The sequence below is a fragment of the Microtus pennsylvanicus genome, chromosome 3 (genome assembly GCF_037038515.1).
Source record: "Microtus pennsylvanicus isolate mMicPen1 chromosome 3, mMicPen1.hap1, whole genome shotgun sequence".
NCBI classification, from domain to species: Eukaryota; Metazoa; Chordata; class Mammalia; order Rodentia; family Cricetidae; genus Microtus; species Microtus pennsylvanicus.
The window spans coordinates 114,097,522-114,124,452 of record NC_134581.1 but is presented as its reverse complement, the minus strand read 5'-3'; the positions used below and the strand labels follow the sequence as shown (position 1 = coordinate 114,124,452).

Here is a 26,931-nt window from a genome sequence, read left to right as displayed (position 1 = left end):
CTCCTGGTTTGCTCTCTTGGTGCTCTCTCCTAATTCCCTCAGTGTTTGTAGCATGCTCTTGGTCCCATCAGTATTATAGGAAGCTTTTAGCTCTTAGGCAGGATGTGATTAGTAACTTGGATGGGTTTGGTTTTGGGAGATCCTAGTCACAGGGAACTCCCTGCTGGCTCTTACGTCCCCTTAGTATTGGAGCAAGCTGTATTTCAGAGTTCCACAGAGATTGCAAACAAATAGGTGGGTTTTGGGGCAGCATGTAGCTAGTAGTTTTGATGGTGGCTGGATGGGTTGTGGGGTAGCCTAGCCACAGAAAATCTCCTTGCTGACTGGCTATCAAAAGAGGAAATTCTATTAATTACCTAGGTTACAGAATAGGGTTAGAGAAAATTAAAACACAAAAGGCACAAATTAGGAGAGACTGGTTAAAGACTCTTAATGACTTCCAAAGATTGTTAGGAGATATTTCCAGTCTACGCCCAGCTGTTGGGATAACTCCTGATCTAATAGTTCATTTAAACAAAACCTTAGATGGTGATAAAGATTTGAATAGTCCAAGAAAACTGACAGCTGAAGCAGAAAAGGAACTGACAATGATTGAGGAAAAATTACAGGAGGCACATGTGGATAGGGTGAACCCAAATCTTAGCTGCATCCTAGTCATATTGCCTTCCAGAATTTCTCCTACAGGGATTCTAATGCAGAGGGAAGATATTATTTTAGAGTGGGTATTTATACCTAATAAACCAAGTAAAAAATTAAAAACTTATATGGAAAAAGTCTCTGAATTAATTATAAAACGTAAGCTGAGACTTCGTCAACTAGCAGGTATAGAACCAGCAGAAATTATAGTGCCTTTTACTACTGAAGAAATAAAAAAGTTATGGGAAGACAATGAACCGTGGCAAAGAGCTTGTGCTAATTGTTTGGGAGAAATTAATAGCAACTATCCCAAAAGTGGTAGACTTAACCTCATAAAAAGAACTTCTTGGATTCTTCCTAGAATTGTACGTGATGCTCCAATAACTGGAGCCCGTACATTCTATACTGATGCAAATAAATCAGGGAAAGAATGTTACAAGTCAGATGAATTGAGTAAGGTGGAACAAAGCCCTTATAATTCTGTCCAGAAGGCAGAATTATATGCCATTCTTATGGTGCTAAGGGATTTTAAAGAACCTCTTAATATAGTTACAGATTCACAATATGCAGAAAGAGTTATCTTGCATATTGAAACCGCTGAATTTATACCAGATGACACAGAGTTGACTTTATTGTTTATCCAGGTACAAGACATAATCAGGAACAGGCTTTGTCCGATGTACATAACACACATCCGGTCCCATACAGGTCTGCCTGGTCCTCTAGCCCAAGGCAATGCTGAGATTGATCAATTATTGATTGTAAGTGTGTTGCAGGCCTCAGAATTTCATAAGAAGCATCATGTCAATAGTAAAGGCCTAAAGAAAGAATTTTCCATTACATGGCAACAAGCTAAGGACATTATAAAAAGATGTCCTACTTGTTCATTTTATAATCAAACACCGTTGCCTGCAGGGAGTAACCCAAAGGGTACTAAGAAAAATGAAATCTGGCAGATGGATGTGTTCCACTTTATGGAATTTGGTAAATTAAAATATGTACACCACACCATAGACACGTATTCAGGTTTTCAATGGGCTACTGCCCTGAGCTCAGAAAAGGCTGATTCAGTAATCACACATTTATTGGAAGTTATGGCCATCATGGGTATACCTGCACAAATAAAGACAGATAATGGTCCAGCATATGTAGCTAAGAAAATGAAATGCTTTTTTGATTATTATAATATAAAACACATTACAGGTATACCAAATAATTCTACAAGTCAGGCAGTTATAGAAAGATCAAATCGTACTATAAAGGATATGCTGAACAAGCAGAAAGGGACCAAAAATTCCCCCAGAAATAGATTACATAATGCTTTATTAACCTTGAATTTTCTTAACGCTAATGAGAAAGGAACTACAGCAGCATAAAGACATTGGATAATGGAAAAGTCTGCTGAACTAAATCAACCGATTTATTTCAAAGATGTGCTGACTTCTCAATGGAAGCCAGGAGTTGTGCTACGTTGGGGAAGGGGTTTTGCTCTTGTTTCCACAGGAGAAGAAAAATTGTGGATACCATCAAAATTAATAAAGTTTCGATTTGAAGAGGAGAAACCTCTTGGAAAGGAGAAATGACAACTCATCCACAATGATGATATTCATACAGGTGGTAAGAAAAACATATAGAATGGGGGCAGGGTTCTGTTCTTATCTCCACAGGAAAACACTCATCTTTGAAAAATTCAAGGGACCCTGGATGTTTGGATACTGACAGATGGAAAAATACCTGCCCAATAGGAAATATCAAGAAAACTGAATGGTTGTGTAAGTAATATTAAACCATATTTCTAAATTTATAAAGCTGGTTTGAAGTTGGACTCTGGCTCAGTCCCTCTCCAATTCCAAGCCTGTTAGTAAGAGAAAAACCCAGAGTTTCTGGAGTTTCTGTCTTATGTCAAGAGCCATGATATGGGACAGAAAGAAATATGAGTTTAGAAAACATCTTTGCTTTTCTTCATATCTATCATACTTTTCATTGAATATATCTATCATGCCTTTCAGTGAATATATACATATATGTCTATATGATTAATGTTTAAGTTTTTCACAATGAACAATGAGTTTTTCCTGAAGTGACATTTGAAGTTTCCAGGAAGAAGATGGGACCCCATAACAACAACTCCACCTGGTTGATATGACGTCATGATACTGATAGTGCTACTACAAGACCTGCTTTGGGTACCAGCTGCACAAGACAGTTCCAACTTGGTTAGCTGAAATGGTGCACATCTTATACAACATTTGGCCAGACCTGCACAAAATACTCAGAGACTATTTGCAATTTTAAAAGACATTGATCTTGAAATTTAACCATCATTTTACTTTCACAGGATCCCCCAGAAAGAACGTCGCCCCCCATGACAGCTGGAAGTAATTCTAGAGGATGATGTCCCCTCTCCCAGTAAAGTTTGCCCGTGGGTTTAGGGACATTATTTAGGGGTTGATTATAATTAGTATACAATTGAGGGTTGGGGAGGAATTTTATAAGCTCAGGGATCATTTTGAAAAAAAAAGAGGGATGATAGGATAATAGATTTATAATTGTGAGTTACTGTTTTTAGACAAATATATTGGTATTGATTCTTTTATATTGATACAAAGTTAAATTATATTTACTATTGTATGCATGCATGTTTCTACCTCTGTTTAAAACATTTTTTATGTATTGACATATATTGTATTGATATATATATTGTATATATTTACCATATTGCAGTGTACATTTCTAACTATGATTAAGATACTTATATAATGTTTGTGTATTGATATATATTTGCCATATTGCAATGTATATTTGTACATTGTTTATATTTGGAGGTCATTGTCCTCATTTGTTTCACAGTCGTTTATTTTCTTAGTCTTTAAGTTAGATAGATATTGAGAATTATATAGATTAATAGTCATCTAAGTTTGTCATTTATAATTAGACTAATCAGGTTCTTTAGATATATCGAGATTATACTCAGTATAGATAGATAATCTTCAACTTCTTCAAAGAGCTGTAGAAAATGGCCTTTAATCTAACTCAGAGTTTTGTGGTAGTGAGATACAATTGCTCCTGGCAACACCACTCTATTCCCGAGAGAATGTTGAACACCAAAGACACTCCACCTAGAGCCTTTCCTTTTGGCAGAACTGGCCTTTGGGCAAAGAAATGCCCATACCTCAACCACTAACAGAGATACAGAGCATGCATCAATGGATAAAACAGGACTGTCATATCCTGCCAAGACTGGGTAAGATAGTTTTGAAAATGGTATGTCAGTTATGTTAGGCCTTAGCCAAAGTTGGTTGCTTCAATGCTGCTAACGTGACTTTGAGTGATTGCCCAGGTAGCTAGTTGTCTCTGTGATTTGTTGCATGTTTTGGAAGTTGTTTTACTGAACTTCCTAATTACTCAGGTAACATTATTTCCCTTCTCGGATCTTCAATGGGGTTGAAGACTATATAAATGTAGTTACTTTCTCTCATGACTTGGCCAAGTTATTTATTATACAAGACCTAAGCTAGTTAGAATAGGATATTTGTACTTATTGTATATAATTTCATAGTAGGTTTAGAACTCTCTTATTTAAAGAAAAGGGGGAGGTGTTGTGGGAGGTCCTCCCACTCCTCCAGCCTATAGCCGCTGAGATACCAGCCCATTGGGGTGGGGTTTCTCTCCCTTTAAAAAAGCGGCCACTCCCCTCTCCTCTCTCTCTTCACTTCCTGCTCTGCTGGCGACTAGACTCCCTTCCTGGTTGCGTGGAGGGCTGTTGTCTGGGATAGCGATCTGTAAGTTTTTTCCCCTTTAAATAAATACCACCCTATTAATCATAATTCCAAACTGGTGTGGCATTGTTTTTGACTTACGCCTTCACCAAGGGAGTTGGGCAAGTGCCGCTGGGTTTTGTCCCACTGTGGAGGTCCTAGAGAGTGGGGCAACCAGCTATGTGGCTGTTCACTTACCTCTTTGGTCCCATACGTATTTGTTTTTCTCATTTTATAATTAACACCTAGGTTTCTTAGAGTGCCTACTTTTTTCTTCAGTGTGAAACACCTTTTATTTCTGTTAAAATCAAACTTCCTCCCCAACAACTCTGTAGACTAGATCAGAGAAGTCGGAGTTTACTTATAAAGCTCATAGCTAAATGCCTCAGTTAGCATTTTGTCTATAAAATTTGATGTCTCTGCAAAGCTTAGGAAGCAAATTTGTTTGGACCAAGTTTTCTAAATTTTAAAATGAGTAACTATTTCAAAAATTATCATTAGGATGTACCATGATGTTCAAGCTCCAGTTACTTGGAACATGACAGATATTCACATATTGTTGCATGCTTTCTTCCATTAAGAGGATACCATCTTACTCCTTCATCAAGTTCTCATATTTTGCAATATCAGAACTAAATTGAGTGATGTGTAATAGTTCAAAAGGCCAAATAGCAAAGTAAGTTTAAAACAGGTAATGGTTGTGTAAAAAAAAAATTTTCAAATAAAATGTGCCTTATAGATCTAAGTCAGAACATAGGGAAGGAACCATGATTAGAGTTGAAGAATTACCAGAGCGGTGTCCCAGTGAGTTTTGGCTGGTATATTTTGGAGCTTCCTAAAGCATTGTCATTGTATATGCATGAGTTCTTTTTCCTGGAACTTCTTTTATATAACCTTACTACCATTTTCAACAGGTTCAAGGATTCAGAAAATATTTACAAGCAAGTACTGACAGATTAAATAATAGAATGACAAAATAAGGCCAGGTGGTGGTGGCAGCACAAACCTTTAATCCCAGTGCTTGGAAGGTGGAAAAAGGTGGATCTTTGTGAGTTTGAGGCCAACTTGGCCTAAGATAAAGTTCAAGACAGGTTCCAAAGCTACACAGAGAAACCCTGTCTTGAAACACATACACACACACACACACACACACACACACACACACACACACACACACAATCCCTGGCATTATTAACTGTCTTATTCATTTATAAACCTGGATAATTCACCAAATCAAATGGTTTAGTATATATTTAGGACATGAGCACTCCAAGGTATGACTGAGGGGAAAGCTTTTATTTTTAGATATAAGGGATAATACAGCCAGGGGCATCTGAAAGAGTCTAGGGCAGTGAGAGAAAGTAGTAGACTAAACATGAGCAGCAGACTAAATAAGGCCATGAAGGAAGACAAAGTGTGTGAGTGTGTGGAAGAGACTAAGAGAAGAGGACCAAGAGAGAGAGCAAGACAGGGGCAAAAGAGAAGCAAGAAAGAGGGGAACAAGCAGATCAAGAGAGAATGACAAGAGAGAGGAGTGTAAGACTGGGGACCATGAGAGTGCCAAGGAATCACATGGATAAAATGGCAGGATTACATAAAAATGAGAAGGGGAAAGGAAAACCATAAGAGCTGGAGAAATTTAGAGTAGGGAGCTGAGTGAGAAGAACTGAGAAGAGCCAGTGGTGCTAGAGACCAACATGCTCCGCAGTTGGTCATTTGTCCTGGTTTCTATTGTGCGATGATACTGCATTTGTATTTTAAAACAATTCATTCTTCTACATGTTAGCATCTAATTTTGTCAATGCCATTTGTTAAAGATGATTTCTTTTTCCCATTGTATAATTTTAGCTTCTTTGTCAAAAATCAGGTCTTCACACGTGTATGGATTAATATCTGAGTCTTCGATTTGATTCCATTGGTCAACCTGTCAGATTTTCTGCCAATACTAAGCTGTTTTCATTACTATAGCTCTATAATAGTATGCGATGTCAGAGATGATGATACCTCCAGAAGTTCCTTTATTGTACAGGATTGTTTTGGGTTTTCATGAGAAGTTTGATATTATTTGTTCAATGTCTGTGACAACTGCTTCTAGACAGTAAAGAATTACAGATACACAATAGGACAGATTCAGACATAAAAACACCTCTAATTGGGTGTTGGATAAATGTATGTAGGTTTGAGAGAGAGAGAAGAAAAAGAGTGCAGAGTTATAAAAAGAAATAAATAGTTTTGTAAAATAAAACGAAGTCTTTAAAGAGACATAGTACAGACAGTCATAGATTAAATAAGTAAAGATAATAAAATAAATATTAAACTTGTAGAAAAAGTAATAGATTAAGAACAAGCCACATAAAAATGGAAAATTCACAGAGAGTCTGAATTATGTATATTATAGTGTTATCTATGAATTTTTTGACTGCAGAAAGACATTTGATTTTAGGGACTTCTAAGCTAAACCAACATATATATATATATATATATATATATATATATATATATATATATATATATACACATATATACATACATACACACACACACACATATATATATAATGTATTTTGAATTCAAAATTTGAGTCTAAGGATACGTTGCTTTGGAAAAGAGGCTCTTCTTTTGTTCCCACAGAGGATGAGAACCTGTAGATTGCTAATATGATTTGATGGACTAAGATTCCCTGAAAGATTGCTATGAATACCCCCTCCCCAAATACATTGCCCAATAAACAGCAGGAAGAATTTTGGATAATGTATGCTTGCATTCCCAAATATTGTTTATAAATATGTGCTTATATTTAAAGTGTGATATTCTATAGAGATTTGCATGAGTATGGATCTTGGCTTATTGGTAGAAATTTAAGGTCAGTTTTGTTATACCGGGTATGTGTATTTGTGATATTTATTAAGGTATGGTGTTGTGCAGCTTTAAAAAAACCAGGATAGCCAAAATAATCTTGGGCAATAAAAGAACTTCAGAAGGCATCACAATCCCTGACTTCAAACTCTACTACAGATATACAGTACTGAAAACAACCTGGTTTGGTATAAAAACAGATGAGAGGACCAATGGAACCGAATAGAAGACCCACTCATCTTCGAACACCGGATATTTGATAAAGAAGCAAAAAATATCAAATGGAAAAAGGAAAGCTTATTTAACAAGTGGTGCTGGCATAACTGGATATCAATATGTAGAAAAATGAAACTACACCCATATCTATCACCATGTACAAAACTCAAGTCTAAATGAATCAAAGACCTCAACATAAAGCAAGCCACATTGAACCTTATAGAAGAGAAAGTGGAAAGTACATTTGAACACATTGGCACAGGGAAGCACTTCCTAAATATGACCCCAGCAGCTCAGACAGTGAGAGAAATAATAAATGGTACCTCCTGAAACTGAAAAGCTTCTGTAAAGCAAAGGGCATGGTCAACAAGACAAAACAACAGCCTACAAAGTGGGAAAAGATCTTCACTAACCCCATATCAGACAGAGGTCTGATCTCCAAAATATACAAAGAACTCAAGAAATTGGACACCAAAAGATCACATAATCCAATAAAAACATGGAGTACAGACCTAAACAGAGAACTCTCAAAAGAGGAATCTAAAATGGCTAAAAGATGCTTAAGGAAATGTTCAACATCACTAGTCATTAGAGAAATGTAAATCAAAACAACTCTGAGATTTCATCGTACACCTGTAAGAATGGCCAAGATCAAAAACATTGATGACAACTTATGCTTGAGAGGTTGTGGGGGAAAGGGAACACTTCTGCATTGCTGGTGGGAATGCAAGCTGGTACAATCCCTTTGGAAGTCAGTGTGGTGATTACTCAGAAAATCAACCTTCCTCAAGACCCAATAAAACCACCTTTGAGTATATATCCAAAGGATGCTCAATCATGCCACAAAGACATGTGCTTAACTATGTTCATAGCAGCTTTGTTTGTCATAGCCAGAACCTGGAAACAACCTAAATGCCCCTTGATTGAAGAATGAATAAGAAAAATATGGTACATTTACACAATGGAGTACTACACAGCAGAAAAAAAAATAATGACAGCTTGAATTTTGCAGGAAAATGAATGGAACCAGAAAAAAATATTTTGTGTGAGGTAACTCAGACACAGAAAGACAATTATCACATGTACTCACTCATAGGTGGTTTTTAAACATAAAGCAAGGAAAGCCAGCCTGCAAACCAAAATCCCAGAGAACTTAGACAACAATGCAGACACTAAGAGAGACTTACATAGATATAATCTACTTGGGAAGTACAAAGTATAAAAAGACAAGATCTCCTGAGTAAAATGGGAGCATGGGGACTTTGGGGGAGGGAATGAATGGCAGAGGGGAGAGGCAGGGAGGGGAGCAGAGAAATAATGTAGAGTTCAATAAATATCAATCAATAAATAAATGTATAATTAAGAAATATAGGTTGATAGATGTATTTCAGAAGTATAGGTATTCTTCAAATCTTTTAAAGGCTACAGAATATGGCATTTAAAGTGTTTTAAGGAGTTAGGACTTTTTATGATAATGAGACACATCTGTTCCTAGAAGCACCAATTACTTCAAGAGGAAGATGGGCATCAAAGAGACTCCTTATTGAGTTGGTTAGCCATTTGGGCAAGAAAGTGCTCTTGCCTGGACTGTTTGATAAGCTGGACTTGCAGGACCCACAGATCAATGACCAATGAACTTGCTTAAAGGTGAGATTATCCTTTGGGATTCCGGCTTCATAAAAGTGTCTGCCAGACATTCTGCAGAACACAGAAAAAGTGACTGACAAGCTGTCAATATAGGCAGAACTGCCTTTGAAATTTCCTGCTTCATGGAAAAGTCTGCTGGATACTAAAGGCCTGTAGGCTGAAGAGGGATGGTACAGAAGAATCTGGGTGACTCTCCAGGCAGTGAGATGTCTCTGTCAATTCTAGAGTTTTGTAAGTTGCTTACAATAAACTTATTGTTTACTTACGTAATATTGCATCATTCTGGAATCTTTGATGGTGTTGAAGAATAGATAGATATTTATAGTTATCATTTTCCTTAGTTATTATAAAATAAATATAAATATTATAACTGTAATTCTTGCTTGATACCTTTGTTATATGTAATTTTACTATGTAAAAGGTAAAACCTTCTTTTTAATATAAACAGTAAAGGGGGGGTGATGTGGGATTTCTCTCTGTATTCTGCTTTAGCAGAGTAGGGCAGGGAGGAGCAGAGCTAGGTGGAGAGAACTGGACTGAATGCTGGGAGAAAGAAAAGATGAATCAGAGAAGCCATGTAGCCCCACTGGAGCCAGACAGAACATTAGTTGGTAAGTCACAGCCATGTGGTGATACACAGATTAATTGATGTGTTAAATTAATATGTAAGAGTTAGGCAATAAGAAGTTGGAGCTAATGGACCAAGCAGTGATTTAATTAATACAGGTTCTGTGTGATTATTTTGGGGTTCAGTGGCTGGGACCAACAAGCAGTCTTCTTCTACACTTTTATTATGTTTAGATATGCTCCTTGTATACCTGATCTCTCCAAGATCTTTATCATGAAAGAGTGTTGGATTTTGTCAAATTCTTTTTCAGCATCTAATGAGATGATCACGTGTTTTTTCAGCTTATTTACTTATATGGTGGATTACATTCATAGATTTTCATCCCTGCATCTCTGGGATGAAACCAACTTGATCATGGTGAATGAATTTTTTGATGTGTTTTTGTATTTGGTTTGCCAGTATTTTGTTGAATATTTTTGCATCTATGTTCATGAGTGAGATTGGTTTGTAATTCTTTTTCTCAGTTGAGTCTTTGTGTGTTTTTGATGTCAGGGTAACTGTAGCCTCATAAAAAGAGTTTGGCAATGTTCCTTCTGTTTCTTTTATTTGGAACACTTTGAGAAGTACAGATATTAGCTCTTTTTTGATGTTCTGGTAAAATTCCACTCTGAAACTGTCTGGCCTTGGGCTTTTTTGTTTGGTAGGTTTTTGATAACTGCTTCTACTTCCTTGCAGGCTATAGGCCTATTTAAATTATTTACCTGGTCTTGATTTAATTTTGATATGTGATACCTATCCAGAAAACTATCCATTTCTTTTACATTTTTCAATTTTGTGCAGTATAGGTTTTAGTGGTATGACATAATAATTCTCTGGAACTTCTCAGTATCTGTTGTTATGTCCCTCTTTTAATATTTGATTTTGTTAATTTGGGTATTCTTTCTCTGCCTTTTGGTTAGTTTGGATAAAGGTTTGTCTGTCTTGTTGATTTTCTCAAAGTATCAGGTCTTTGTTGCATTGATTCTTTGTATTATTTTCCCCTATTTTATTGATTTTGGCCCTCCAGTTTATTATTTCCTGATTCTACTACTCCTGTGTGAGTCTGTTTCTTTTTGTTCTAAGAGTGCTGTTAGTCACTATTGTGTGCTCTCACAACTTTCGTTATGTAGGAATTTAGTAATATGAACTTTTCTGTTAGCAGTGCTTTCATAGTGTCTCATAAGTTTGGACACATTGTGCCTTCATTTCCATTGAATTCTATGAAGTCTTTTATTTCTTTCTTTTTTTCTTCCTTGACCCAGGGTTGGTTCGATAGAGCACTGTTCAATTTTCAAGAGTTTTGACCCTTTCTGCAATTAGTGTTGTTGTTAAATTCTAATTTTAAATCATGATGATTTGATAGGATACAAGGTGTTAGTCCAATTTTTTTTCTATCTGTTGAGATTTCACTGTTGTGGGGGTATCTGTTGGCTGTGTTTTTGTGGGTACAGTTATCTTCCTTGGGTTGGAGCTTTCCTTCTAGTACTTTTTTAGACCTATATTTGTGGATAAGTTTTGTTTAGGTCTGGTATTGTTATGAAATATCTTATTTTCCCCATTGATGGTGATTGAAAACTTTTTTGGAAATAGTAGTCTGGGCTTGCATTTTTGGTCTATTCATGTCTGCAGAAGATTTACCCAGGATCTTCTGGCTTTTATAGTTTCCTTTGAGAAGTTAGGTGAAATTCTGATAGATCTACCTTGATATGTTACTTTACCTTTTTCTTTTGCAGCTTGTAATGTTCTTTCTTTATTCCAATTTTTAATTATCTTTTCTTCCATTTCCTTAAGGGAATTTTACTTTTTCTTTAAAGGTCTTTATCATCTTTATAAAGTTACATTTAAAATCACTTTCTTCTGCTTCTTCTGGGTTAGCATGATCAAGTATTCTTGTTGTATGGCCACTGGGTTCTGGTGTTACCTTGTTGTTTTTTAGGTTCTTGGACAAATTTTTGCTTTAGAACCTACCCATCTCTTCCTTCAATTGGTGATGGCAGTGTCTTTGCCTCTTGCTCCAAACCTTGCAGTGGCTGTCTGTGTTTTTGGGAACTGTTCTTGGTCTGCTCTGTACTGTCACTGTCTATGTCTCAGAGAGCCATTGTGGTCTCTCTTTGCCCTCTCTCTTAGTCTGCTTTATTGGTCTGCTCTCTTGGATTGCTCTCTCTTCGTTCACTCTGTGCAGTCACAGTTTGTGCTTCAGAGTTCCTCTCCTGGTCCTCTCTCTTGGTTCTCTCATTGTAGTAGCAGACTGTGTTTCAGAGTTTCACTAAGGTTGCAGAAGACATAGGAGGGTTTGGTGGCAGAGTGGGACTTGTAGTTTGTAGAGTACTATAGTGACAGTTGAGTCTTTATAGCTATTTGCTTAATAAAATATAACATTAATTATTAGTTTAGTTGACTGTTCTATAAGAAAAAACAATAAAAATATAGGTGAACGCTCTATATAATCTTACCAACTCCTCCATAAGTCTAATATTTAAAATTAAATGTATTCTTGAAAGATCGAACATTTATTGTTATGAGATAAGATTGTATAATACCAGAAATGTGCAGAAGGTTTTTGAACTTGGAAACATAAAATCATCAAGCAGTTTTGCACAGGTAGTAGGTAAGGATTGTCGGGGACAATGATCTACTACAGGAAGGTGTTCAAATTGTTCCAGACCTGAAGTTATGAGCACTTATAATAGCAGTGGGAATAAAATAAAGGTGAACAGGTTGACTGGCAGGGATGTATTACATATTCAACACTAGGAATGGGCCTGAAAAACTGTATCTTTTGACATTATCTATAGTAATATGTTATAAATTATTTTCTCTTTTAAAGTTCTTATTTCAAATCTTAGCATAAAATCAAGTGTCTGTATTTTTTATATTTCTCATTTTCTTTTATTTCTGCAAACTATCTCTTAAAATAATTGACAAGATTTTATATAACACTTTACTGGCTTGTTGGTATTATATCATATTAAGGAGATCTTTCCAAAAGTAGTCTAGCTATATTTCATATTGTATAAATGCATATTTTAACTTCTAATGAAGTATAACATTTTTGGAGAGTTTGTCATTGAAGGCAGTCTAAATTGTACCTTTTCTTTTGATAACTATGTGGGATCATGGTAACACTTTGTGTGCTGACAAATCCTTTTGTTTTTAGTATTTCTGGTTAAACTTAGAGACTGGTACATTGTTACACATTTTAAAGGGGAGCCACTCTGAAGTCAGTTTTTATGTTTGGCAAAGTTATTTTTCTTAGAGACATCAAGAACTCATCAGATCTGCAGGTGTAATGCCAACATGTCTGTTGCTTTATGCAGCACCCTTTAACTAGTATATAAGTTCTCAAGTTTCACTAATGTTAGACGTACAAATAAGCTCTGAAATGTAGTAATATGGAGCGGCGGGGCTGCGTCCCCAACACCCCAGCCACCTGCTCGGCTAGCTTTTGCCCCGAAATAACAACACGGACACTGTATTCATTTAATCACTGCTTGGCCATTCTGCTCTAGCCCTTACTGGCTAATTCTGATATCCCGATCAACCAATCTCTAATAATCTGTGAGCACCAGTCTTACCGGGAAGATTCTAGGTCGGAGCTTCATCGTGTGTGTCTGACCGGGAGCGGGGCATGGCGTCTCTCTGGGGCGTCTGCTCCGGAGACGAGAGCTGTGGAATCTGACCTCACTTCCTCTTCCTCCCAGCATTTTGTTCTGTTTACTCCTCCCACCTATCTTTTAACCAATGAAATGGGCCAAGGCAGTTCCTTTATTAGCCAATGACCTTCCTCCATCACTGAAATAAAGTAAAATGAAATCTCTCTCCCTCTCTTGTACTCATTCTCTCTTTTTCCTTCTAATTGAGAGCCACGAGTGACTTAATTAGCACAATTAGTTGATTTTCACTTGTGTCGGTGCTAGAAGACACTAGAATATATGAGATGAAATTTCAGAGCTGGTGCACAATTTCTCATATCTCATGTTTGCCTTTTTACTAAACATTTTTCCCTAAAATTATTATTTCTGAGAAACAAGTTAGAAAATTTTGTAAGGGATATTTTTCAAAATGAAAGAAATTAATTTAGATCTTTAAGTGTCCTTTAGATTTATTATTTTTTACCTCCACATATATTCTCAGGATGATTTACTTTCTTTGTTTTCTTAGTTCTGCATTTTTTGTGCTTTTTAAAAATCTAGACTCTATATCATGTTGACTAGAGAATGTGAAGATTATTTAATTATCTAAGTCAATTCTGACCCAAAATTGAAAAATACCAAATGAAGGGGGTATTTTAAAAATTAAAATTTTGTAATTTTCTTCAGTTCATCCATTTCCTGTCCTTTAATAAAGACACCTAGTTTGATGATACACTTGTTTAAAAACAGATACTTGTTCAGAAAAATGAAAAAACGTAAGACAATCATTTTATTTCCAATATAAAGCTATCTTGTCCCGGTTTTCAATTTTGCTTTGTGTAAAAACTTTTAAATGAGTGTTTTGCATTTAAAATTTCTCTGCATTTGCTGCAGATAAAAATATGAACTGTTTAAGTTTTTAAATGGCAATATCCTAAGAAGGCAATGGGTTAGAAATTCTTAACTATTTCACATTCAGAATTCTAATAGGAGAGGCATTGGTGTTGCCACTAATGTGGAGTATGGCAGGCTATATGTTCTCCACATCAGGCATGCCAACTAGACTCTGGATTCAAACCTGTTACCCCAGAACTCACCTCTGGCAATAGAGAAGAATGAGGTATAGGTCACATTAATGACTCAAGATCCCTGTTTTATAGTTTTCAGTGGATACCTAGGAAGAATATTTTTTTATTTTTTAACTTGCACATGAGTAAGCCTGAGATTTAGAACTCACTAATTGGTAATCTTTTAACAGCTCCCCCAAACAATTAAGCATGCTAGTAACTATTTTTAAACCTATAATATGTTTCTTATGCTTTATCTTAAGGTAAGCTAGATTTTTACTTTTTTTGTGTGGACAAGAAAGTTATTTCCAGAAAAGGAATCATTTTGTTTCAAAGGATTTCAGGCTGTCTAGCTGACTTGATAATTAAAGTATCTTTGGACATATCTTTAAACTACATAGGGTCTTGAAATTGTGAAGCACAAAGGAAAATACAGAGTACAATTTCTTCTCTTCCACTCAAGTAGAAAAAAAATTAAATAGGAAAATTTGGGGATTTTCAGAACACTTAGAAACTTAAGGATACCCTTTTCCTTTTAAAATTTACATTTTAAAAATTTTCATTCTTCCATGAAACTCTAAGACATCGTGATACACTCTATGTGACTAGATTGAGTTTGTTGTTGTTGTTGTTTGCCAGTTAAAAAGTAAAAGGTAGAGAAAATGTCCAAGGGCAACATGTGACAGCACAGAAACCTCAAGCACCACAGAGAGAGTCAACAGTTGAAGAAAGGTGCTTATTGGGACGAGATACCACACATGGGCAGCAGTGACACAGAGAAAAAGACCCTCTGCTTTACAGAGGAAAGAGGTGAAAAGAAAAAAAAGTCTCTTCCTGAGGGCTGGGAATTTTAAAGTCTTCATAGAGGTTTTCCTTCTCTAATTTTTAGTGTTCAGTTTGAAGAATTTTACTATGGTTGAAGAGCCCAGAACTGTTGTGCTTCCTGTCCTGAGCAGATCTTGAACTTGTTGAACCAATCCATAAACAGGAGGCCTGCTGGTGATAGAACAAACAAATATATAAAGCCAAGATTTTGTCACAAGAAGCAGAGTGAGGAAGAAGCCACCTTTATTATGGAGCCATGGTCTCTCTTGCTATCTGTCTGTCTACCAGGGAGTCTGTTTAACTCCTAGTCTCTGAATGCTTGATGTCATAGTAATGACTCCACAAATACTCCTTATAGAAACGATATAGAGGTAAATCATTAATTTGAAATACCCGTGCTTATCCTTATATTTTCCTGAAGTGTAATCATTTACTTACAAAGAAGTACAATTCTAGTAAAAATACAGAGTTACAGCAAGCACAAGCACTATGGGGAAGTAGGTAGTGAGTTTGTCTATATGAGATTTGTTTTTAGAAAATGCTTGGTTTTTCCACTCAACCATTTCTTAGGAAAAAACATGAACACTATTTTTTAATAGCTTTGACTTGAAATAAAGGACCAATACACACTTGGAAGAAAGAATGACTACTATAAAAACTAGTTTATAAAAAATTATGGAAATTCAGGGTCTGAAGAGGTTCTACCTGTATGAATCATGGGCGAGAGACCAAGCAGAATTCAATTGTCAAGGTCTCCGTTTATTAGGGTAATGGTTACAGCTTATATAGCCCTTGAATGAGGAACTTGGCTTGGGGTGGGGGTTTGGGGGTAGCAAAGGTCACCCAGTCAACATACCTGGTGTAAGCGGAAACATTCCTTTTGTGGTTCCATTAACAAACAGTTCTCAAGATAGTTGGGATGTAGGGCTCTCTGCAAACATCCTTAGGACAATGGTCCCTGCTATCATCTTCAGGACAATGATCCCTGACAAAAGACCAGTAAGACAAAAAAAAATGCCCTAACTAGGCAATACAAGACAAAAAGACTACAAAATACCATTGAGTTAATTTTGTATTGGCCAACTACTGCTGGGCACGTGGTGTAACCTAAATGTGGCTAATATTCCCAGGGAGACTCCATTGAAGAAAACTAATTTACCATTTGCAAAAGGATGCCAATCAGAGAGCTTCTTTGTTAGGGATGGGAGCTAACTTGAGCCTGTACAGGCTCTGTAAGAAAGAAGACATCAACTTGGGTGGGTGATGAGGTGAGAAGCATCTGGGAGGAGTTGTGGAAAAGGGAAACTTTGATCAGAATATATTGTATGAAAAAATTATTTCCTGGAAAATATGATAATAAAACCTCACCAAACACTTAAAAAAGTGGATGATTTTCAGGCAAGTGTGGTAGCTATAATCCTATTATTCAGTTAGCAGACCGCTGAGATTACAAAACCAGCCTTGTCTACAGAGCAGTCCAGCCAAGGCGATCAGACGAAATAGTGAGATACTGTTAAAAAAAATCAAACAGAGGAAATGGGTAATATACAGAGGACAAATATTATAAAAGAATATTTTGTTTAAAATGATTAATATTCTCATAGGTTTAAAGATATTAAAATAAAGCATAACTAAAAATGAAATAACCATGTAAGAATAATGCACTGGAAAATAAATACGATATGTTAAATTTCACACTAGGCAGTGATGTAGGCAATCTTTCAAAAATACAGTTAACAAATGGGAAATTAATTATAAATGAAGAAAAACAAATAAGAATTTATTTATCTAGTCTAATGTCTTACTAAGCAGAAACCCACAAAAGGGAAACATGGAGAAAAAGGTCAAGAAATAATGAAAGAACAAACCAAAGCGTTTGCAAACCAAAAGTGTATCCTGCTATGTCAAAAGCTTCAAAAGTGCCCACTAGTGAGCCCTGTTCTGTAGAGACATGTAATTATTAATTTCTATAATACTGAAACAGAAAATAAAGATGAGAGTGTCCAGAAGAATGCTCACCTCTACTGGATTAATAAGGAAAGTAACATCTGACTTTTGAACAGTTAAATATATTAAAGGGAGAATAATTTCTATTCAAGGATTTAATATCTAATCTAAGTGATCAAATAGAAGGTAGAATGAAGCAGATATATTTCGATTAAAGACTAAATGTCATTGTCCATATATTCTTTCTAGTTCTCAGCTATGCCAGCTGTACTCCTTCTACTGCCTCTTTGACTTTCAAGTCTCCCACAGTTATGGCCAGGCCTGATGTTGCTGACTGATAAACCAATCAGTAGAAAGGAAGAATTAGAAAGATATAAATTCAAGCCAGGTGATGATGGCACACGCCTTTAATCTCACCACTTAGGAGGCAAAGGCAGGCAGATCTCTGTGAGTTCAAAGCCAGCCTGGTCTACAAGAGCTAGTTTCAGGGCAGACTTCAAAGCTACAGAGAAAGCCTGTCTCGAACAACTAAAAGAAAAAAATGTGAATTCAAGCACATTCTTGGCTACCTAGTATGATTCTAACTCAGAAAATGTGTGGCTTGCAAACCAAAAACTCAATGACAGAAATTGCTAAACATGTGTAGGCCTTCAGTTTAATCATTAGTATTCACCTCACCCTAAAATCTTTAGTAAGCTGGTAGTTCACTAAAGATTTTATTTTCTTTATTAACTACCACATAGTAAATAGACAAAATTGATTACTTCTTTAGAAGGCATTCGGGAAATGTCTCTTTCTCCTAGTCTTGTATGTTACACAGATTTTTCTATTTGTTGAAATAAATGAAAGGTTTTCAAGCTTCATGCAAACATTTCGAAAGTTTACACACCAGGGATCTCTATGTACTTACTTACTGGCCTCCATTACCATTTAGAACTGGGTTCATGTTTCTCTCCATGAGGTCAAGCCAGACAACGAAGTAACTGTTTTACAGAATGACATTTTTAATAAAAATCAAAGTTTCTCCTAATGTCCTTCTAAGTTGGCTCTTGATTCATGATATAATAGGAAGTAAACAGGTATTGGTTCACAGAAATCAATTACTACCACATAATGACTGACTTTCTGCTGACCGCACTGGTCAGAAAACTGGAAGATCCTAAGTTTACAGTCTTGAGAAATGTGCAGTTGCTCCCTTTTCTTGATTCTACAGTCTTGAAACTTTATAAGCTGTGTACTCAGGATGTAGTCACAATGGCTTTTTTTTGTTAACAAATGAATAAAAAGATACAGTTGGGGGAAATTCATAAAGGATGAAAAACAAATTCTTTCCTCCACTCTATGGACATTCTAGCTGTAAGGTAGGTATGTTTCTTACAATATAGAGAATGTAGTATACACAATAATAGGATACCTAAGATTCTGCATTGTGGCTCTATTTTTCTTTTAAAAGTTATGATCTGTATCTTGTATTAAAATGTAAATTACTTTTAGACCATGTACATCAGTATAAGCTTTAAATCCTTTTGCAAATGATAATATAAGGAAGACATAGCACAAAACTTGGAGCAGTTAGAAGAAAGAACATGAAAGCAGGATCTGAGTGAGGTAGAATCAGAGTCATTTCAGCAGCACTGAGGGAGCAGTCTGGGTATCATATCCTGACCCATAACAGCAACAAATTCCAAAAATCAACTTAAAGCAAAACAAAACAAGCTTGTTTATATGAGTAATGTTGATATTCAGCTAAACAAGAATGTGTGGTTTCCAAGTACTGACTATGTGAGATTTTGAAAATCCCACTTTGTCTATAAATCAGCTGGGGATTAGTTTATATTTATGTAGAGTATTACCTTCCCTTTCAATTCTGACTGAGGTGCTGAAGAAATAGATGGTTGGAAGTATTTCATAACCTTTCCAGGCACCTGGCCTTAGCATTTCAAAAGAGATCAGGGTTTTGCAGTGATCAATGTACAATCCTAATTCTCATTCACACATTTGATCAGGCACACTGTGTGAAACATTTCCACTGACCTCCTCCATAGGTGTCCCAGTAGGTCATCTAGAGTGTTCAAAGCCTTCAAAGCCCTGATTCTCATAGGAGCTGGAATAACGGGAACTTTATGTGCCATGGCTTTCGTTCTTGCAATTTATAATTGTGTTCACTTATTGATACCAAAGTGTTTACTTAGACAAGGAAAAACTCCCCCAAAACTGTTGTCTCTATGATTACTAACATAGTATATCAGATTTATTTTTTTAATTAATTAATTAATTTATTTATTATGTATACAATATTCTGTCTGTATGTCTGCAGGCCAGAAGAGGACACCAGACATCATTACAGATGGTTGTGAGCCACCATGTGGTTGTCGGGAATTGAACTCAGGACCTTTGGAAGAGAAGGCAATGCTCTTAACTACTGAGCCATCTCTCCAGCCCCTATCAGATTTATTTAAAATGTTAAGAGAGCAAAGTGTTGTTAAGAGTTACCTACCAGACAAAATGCAATAAATTACTTAAAAGTTCTGGTATCTGATGCAGCTCCTGCCCTCTTCTTTCAGTACTTTATACGTACTTTCACAGATAACCCATTTTTGTTTTTCACTGTCAGAAAACAGAAGTTACAGCAAAACATAAAGAGCACAATGGGAAAACTATAGATGAGATAAAGAAACAGCCCCAAGCCCTAATTGTTGATTTGGGGCTTTAAGGACATTTTGAAATGATGAAATTTATGGCTAAATGTTACACTTGTTGGTAATATACTTTATTGTGGTTTTCTATTATTCTAACATTTACATACTTATCTCTTTCATAATACATGCTTATATTTTATTTGAATTGCAGATACCTCACATCATATATTTTCAGGTATTATTTCTTCATTCCTATGACTAATTCTTTCTCTTAATTCTATTAGCTTATTCATAGTATCCCCACTTTTCTGTGTTCAAAGGCCATCTTTGTTACATGTAGTACACCAGTTTAGACTGATTTATGTCCTCGAGTGGTATACCACATAACAATGCCTGCTTCATTTGAGCTTAGTAAAATCATTTGGGAATTCACTGCTAAACTAGACAATTAGTTACAGATTTTAAAAATGTGTTATTTATGACATGTTGATTAGATATTACTTATAAATAAGTAAACATCTATGTAAATACAAAGGAAGTAAGCAATATTCTGATTGTCATTATTGACACCACGCTGTACCTCACTTTGATTACTTTGTGATGGAGAATTATTTTAATTATTTGCAAGTTAGTCTTGGTAGTTTTAGTCCAAATGAGCTTTACTCAGAGTTAGCAGGCTGCACTACCCGTGCTTATTCCTTGAGCAAATCACTACTTCTGAACTGTCTTCCACATACCATAAACTTAGCAGATAGGTATATGTTTATCTTTGCCTTTATTTTACCTATGAAGCAAATATGATAGGCTATTTACAGAATTTTAAAAACTTAGAATGAGCCTCACTTCCCAAATGAATAGAACCATGGCATTATATTTTAAGGCATAACCAAAATGTTCTTTTTTCCTTTCACAGCAAAATGCTACAACTATGGATCATGACAATATCAACAGGTTTCTCTCAATGTAATAATTATTAGTATTGCTGTTGGTCACTTTTAGATAATAATTTTAGCTGATAGAGAAATTTGAAAATGATTCCTCTCCTTTCATTTCCTACATAATATCCTGGAGCTGTAGTGACACTGACCTGATTTATGAAGATGTATAGTCTTTTTGAAAAGGTGATGACTTTACTGCCATAGTATTTTTCAAATAAAATCTAAACTCTGTTTATTGTTTCAGAAATGTGTCCTAATCTATGATCATAGCACTAACTCTCATTCCCACCATATTCTGTCATGCTATCTACCAAATGTCCTAAAACTAATTTATCTGGCTCACAATCTAGTTTCTGACCTTCAGACCAATTGTCCATAGTCACTGAATTAACTTCTTCACCTCTTAAAATAACCTCTTGTCTACAAAATCCTTTATAGAACACTTTTTACCTTTTTCCCTTCTGGGATTTCTTTAATTTTTTTTTTTTGGTATCAAGTTTTCTAATAACATTTATTCTGTTTCACTATCATGTGCTTTTGATTAACTGTAGAGAGTTTTTTCTTCTTATTAACTTTCTTTTTTATTTATATTTACCAAAGTGCTTAGACTGTATTCACAGGAATGTGGGAAGGGTTACTTGAACAATATCAAGCTATTGTTTAATTAAATTGAACAGCTGGATAGTGTTTTCAGACATGATTATAAACAGAACTTTTCATGGAATTCAACAAGTATGAAAAATTAATCTCCTGCAGTGCTTCTGCTCTGAAAACAAGTCTCTGGGTGTGATGGGAAATACATTTGGAGATATTTGATTGGCAATCATTATCTTCCTAGAAATCAGTTACCAAATATCATGGACACTTTGAGTCATTACTTTGCCAAAGCTGCATACTTTATGTGTCAGACACACAAGACACATTCTCAATTGAAAGCTCAAAATATAAGAATAGAACTCTCGACTTCAGGCAGATTTTCAAAAAACAGAAACACTAGGTCCTACACATTTGAAATAAAGCACCATGTTTTGCATTTCTTTTCTTTTGGGGGCAAGGGGGTCGAGACAGGGTTTCTCTGTAGCTATGGGGTCTATCCTGGAACTAGCTTTTGTAGACCAGATGGTCTTGAACTCAGAGAGATCCGCCTGCCTTTGCCTCACAAGTGCTGAGATTAAAGGCTTGCGCCACCACCACCCGGCCATGTTTTGCATTTTCAAATGCTTTCCTTTAGAAAAAAATTAAAATTTGTAAAATCAAATTTGAACAAATATTTTTCAAATACTGCTCTTTAGGCAAAAAGTTAGATTTGAAGAAATATTTTTAATTACCATAATGAGGCTTTTATAGTATTGATATAATGTGGAGCAATCAGTCCCATGTGAAAACACTTCCTAATACTTGGATTCTTGTGTCAGTCATGTCTATTCAAAGGTATAAGGTCTTAGTTTTAATATAGCTGGAGATAAGCTTCCTAAACTTCAGAATTTCTATTCATTTGGTCCTATTTCTCCTGCTGTTTCACTCACATTCTTTACATTCTTTTCTTTTTTGTGTGTGTTTTTATTTTAAAAAATTGCTTTTCATTTTGCATACCAAACCAGTTCCCCCTCCCACTCCTTTTTCCAACCCCCACCTCCCTCCTTCCCTTCCCTCATCCACTTCTCAGATGGGGTAAGGCCTCCTTTTTTGGAGCCAACAAAGTCTGGGACAACAACTTGAGACAGGACCAAGCCACTCCTTATCAAGGCTAAGCAGTGTATCCCACTATAAGGAAAAATTGACTCCAAAAAGCCAATTAAAGCACCTGGGATAGGTCTTGGTGTGACTGACATGGACCACAACAGATCAAGTCACAAAACTGTCACCCACATTCAGAGGGTCTAATTTGTTCCTGTGCAAATTGCCCAGCAGGCAGTCCATAGTCCCTGACCTCCCAGTGGCCCTTGTCAGCTGACTTTGTGATCCCCCCCCCCCCCCCCCCCCCGTCATGCTCTTGACTCCCTTGTTCATATAATCCCTCCTCCCTCTCTTCAACTGACCTCCAAGAACTCAACCCAGATCTTGACTGTGAGTCACTGCTTCTGCTTCCTTCAGTTACTGGACGTAGGTTCTATGATGACAATTAGGGTAGTCACTAATCTGATTATAGGGGAAGGCCCTTTCAGGCACCCTCTCGACTATTGCTAGGAGTCTTAGCTGGGGTTATTCTTGTGGATTCTTGAGAATTTTTCTAACAGCAGATTTCTCTTTAACCCCATAACGACTCTCTCTATCAAGATATCTTTTTCATTGCTCTCCCCCTCTTGTCCCTCTCCCAACTCAGTCTTCTTGAATTCTCATGTTCAAATTCCCCTTCCCTTCCCTTCTACCCTCCTCTCAGTTTCCCCAGGAGAGCTTAACTACTTTTCTTCCTGCGTCCTCCATAGGTGCCTCTCTTAGGGTCCCCCCTTTAGCCTAGTTTCTCTGTGATTGTGGATTGTAGGTTGGTTATCCTTTAGTTTATAGCCAATTATGAGTGAATACATACCATGCCTGTTTTTTTGGGCCTGGGTTATCTCAGTCAGGATGTTTTTCCTTGTTCCATCCATTTGCCTGCAAATTTCAAGATGTCATTGTTTTTTATTTACATTTTTTCAGACTATTAAAGCGAGAAGACAGTTTCATATTTATTCCTCGTTCCCGTGAAGAACTTCCAGACAACTTTCCAAAGGAAATCCCTGGGGTCTGCTATTTCCTGGAGGTAAGGACGGGTCCAAAGCCGCCAAAGCCTTCTCTGTCTTCAACAAGAGTAAAAAAGGTTTCCTACAATATTGGCACGATGTTTCTTCGGGAGACAAGCCTCTGAGACCTGCTGTGGATCAAAGACTCCTCCAAAAAAAGCACAAGCCCAGAACATGGGTCCCAATGAGGGGTGGAAGACATTGCTTCTCTTCCAATGCTCTGTAAGAACATGTAGTAGAGTTTCTGTGTCAATGTCATGCAATAATCCTTGAAACAGTGAATAACTGCTGCCAAAAAACCCCCAGAAAACAATACAAAAAAAACTTGGATGCTAGGATGAAAAAATACAATGTATTCATCTATATGAATGTTTCAGGTCATATATATTTTATTTACACTTCCAGGCCCCTTTTCAAAAGTAACCAATCAATAGTACCTGTGCTTTCTTGCTTGTCACCCATACAGGTATCTCTTCCTATATATTTGTACCACTTTTGAATATTCTCTAATTATCTTTTCCTAAATAGACATTTCATACATATATCATAGCAGTGTGATTAAACTTCTAAGCAAGAAGAATTGTAACCCAGCAAAAATATTTTAGGGATATTACCTATTTTTATAAATATATATACATATATATATATATATATATCTTCTAGATAATAACAGTTCAATGAACATGATTAGATATTCAGAATGTGTTGTTGTATTATTGGTATTTTATGTAATATTAACATACTAATCTAATATAGTTTTGTTCATTTAGAGAGATTAGTGCTTGAACTAAAAACATATATATCTAAGGATATCAGCTGTTGAGAAACCACATGTCTGCTTAGTGAACGTATCTTTCAGATTTATTTAATGTAGCTTGGAGTCCACAGGAAATGGAATTTTCTAGTAGCAGATAAACCTGTAACTAAGATTCGGGAAAGATCTTTTTTTTTTGTAATTTTCGAATGCATATCAGTTAAAACAAATTGCTTTGCAATACTGGGCAATTTTCAAGTTATAACTTATTAGTGTAGATGGAGTTTGCAACCTTAAATAGCCCTCTAGTAAATAGCATTCTCATGACATGATGTATTAGTAAATTCCCTCCCATCTGGACTAATGCCTTCTGAGTACTGACTGACAGTCTCAGACAAATCCCTGAAACCAGCATTACTGACAAAGGCCTGTCAGGACATTTGTTTTTTATTGCCTGAACACAAAACAAAGAAAAACCCTGGATTTCATGGCTTTGAGACTCTAAAAAGTGTATTCCCCTGCATTTTTGTTTATAAGGCAATCAAAGCAGCAAATCACCTCAGCAACACTAGAAATAATGGGTCTAACTCTCTCTCTATATATATAGCATCATTTAAACCTATCTGTGTGTATGATTTATATATACACACACACACACACACACATATTTCTATTGCATGTTCTACTAAATTGATGGCCTGCTACTTATAGCCAACACTGCATGAAAAAAATTATTAGAGGCTCACACTGAAATTAGGAGTGCACAGTGTGGTGAAAATTTTCATATTTGGGATCAGATTTAAAGTTTAAACTTCTAAAGAGTTCAATGGCCTGAAAACATTTGCTATTTTGAAATATTAGAGGGACCCTTTCTTACTCCAGTGTATATACTCAGTGGTAACTATGTTTACTGAATGTGATATATAATTTTCTGTTCAAGAATTTGGAGCTGCATTAAAGATTTTACGGCACACTTTAGATAAAGTATATATTAATTTTCAATGTCATCCATGATGGTTCATCAATGACTTCACATTCTCTATGTGTATGACTTGGGAACATTTAAAATATGCAAAGTACTTGTTTTAATCATGTTCTTTCTAATTTGAGCTGGGGTCTTGCCCTGGTATATTGACGACACTAGTTTAACAACCTTCACATAGAGAAAGCAAGTTTAATGACTCCAGTTTCTAAGCTCTTACCTCTTCCCCCAGGTACAGATCTCTATCTTTTACATCACACTGATAGATGCTCAGGGAATGACTTGGAGGCTTTGTAGCCTGAGGCTGGTGTATTCTCATGAGCATAATAATAAATGAATTTCTTCAAGAGACTTGGGTATTAGCCCACCTTCTTCAGAGTAGAGGGATTGGGAGAAGTTGTAGGGAGTACAGCTGGAATAAGTGAGAAAAACAAAGTAGTCATGCTCATATTCAAAAATGCCTGAAGAAAACAGAGTGTCTCCTAATTGTTGAGGAACATGAAAAGAGAGCCATGCTCACCAAGTTCATTTATGACTATTATGTATAGTAACTGTGTTTATTATAATATATTTAATTATTCAATAGTGAATAAACATGTTCTGTAACCGTAAGGCTGAAAAAAGGTTTCCAAGGTACCATCCAATCTACTTCTATACTTTTTTGTAAAGATTTGTCTGAGCAACTACCTTTAACACATAATTATTCTCCCTGTATTTAAGAAAATATATAAGAAACGTACACACACATACACACATGTGTGTGTTTTAAAACCTATTATTTCAAATCCACTCCCTTATTCAGTAATTTCTTATAGGGCTCACATGAAAATTTGTTCATTTATTCTCAGTTTTTTTCAAAGTATCACAAACTTTGCATTTGTCTACATTAGTTTACACAGAGAGGAAATAGCCATTACATTGCCAGAAATGTCACATTAAAGAACATTATAGAAATCTATTATATATCACTGACAGTCATCTATAGTCTTCAAATACTATAATCTAAATGCATTTCTGAAGACAGTATGAGAAAAGAGTTTAATAGTTTATGAATTTTCCAGACTATTTCAAATGACCATAATAGTTTCACCATTGTTGTATGTGCTTGTGAGGCACTACATTAAAGATATATATAATCTTTATTCTGGCTGCAGTCACAGAAGGTAAAAGCTATGGAAATTTAAGCTTTCATTTTTCCTACACAATGGAGCTCATATGTCCTACCTTAGGAATCTTGACTGCAAACATGAGAGAGTATTTTGATTTTATTGACTAATATCCACTACATTACTATCATATGCTTACAACTCTTCATAATGTTAGATATTTTAGTGTGTCTGGTTGAAAGGAATTTAGAAAAGTCTCCATATAAACAAGATTGCATATTGGTGTAATATGTTTAGCTCACTGTAAAAGGAATGATTTCCAATTAAGCACATGTGTAGTTTATCTGATTGAATGTTGGGTCATGTAGCTAATTTAGTAAAGGGACTTTAAAACTAGACATTATTACCAACAGTTTCCTCAGGCAGAAGGATCATTTCATAAGGAGAACACCATTATCTACAAAAAAAAACCCCATCAATCTAGCACAGTTATAATCTCCATATATTTGTTCAAATCTTCCTATATAGGTTCTGCCTTATAGACTTTAATAAGTAGGCAACAGTGGCCACAACGAAAGAATAAGATGTCTCAGAAACATAG

At 35.8% G+C, this 26,931-nt stretch overlaps 1 protein-coding gene across 1 annotated transcript in view; it reads left to right on the top strand.

The window, feature by feature from the left end:
• The window catches only part of Gucy1a2 (guanylate cyclase 1 soluble subunit alpha 2), a 308,832-nt gene extending 283,648 nt beyond the window's left edge, over positions 1-25,184 (top strand). Inside the window, exon 8 of the mRNA XM_075966896.1 lies at positions 23,406-25,184. Coding sequence (XP_075823011.1) covers positions 23,406-23,613 — 208 coding nt within the window. The 3' untranslated portion in view covers positions 23,614-25,184. The remainder of the gene's footprint in view (positions 1-23,405) is intronic.
• The last annotated feature ends 1,747 nt before the right edge of the window (positions 25,185-26,931 follow it).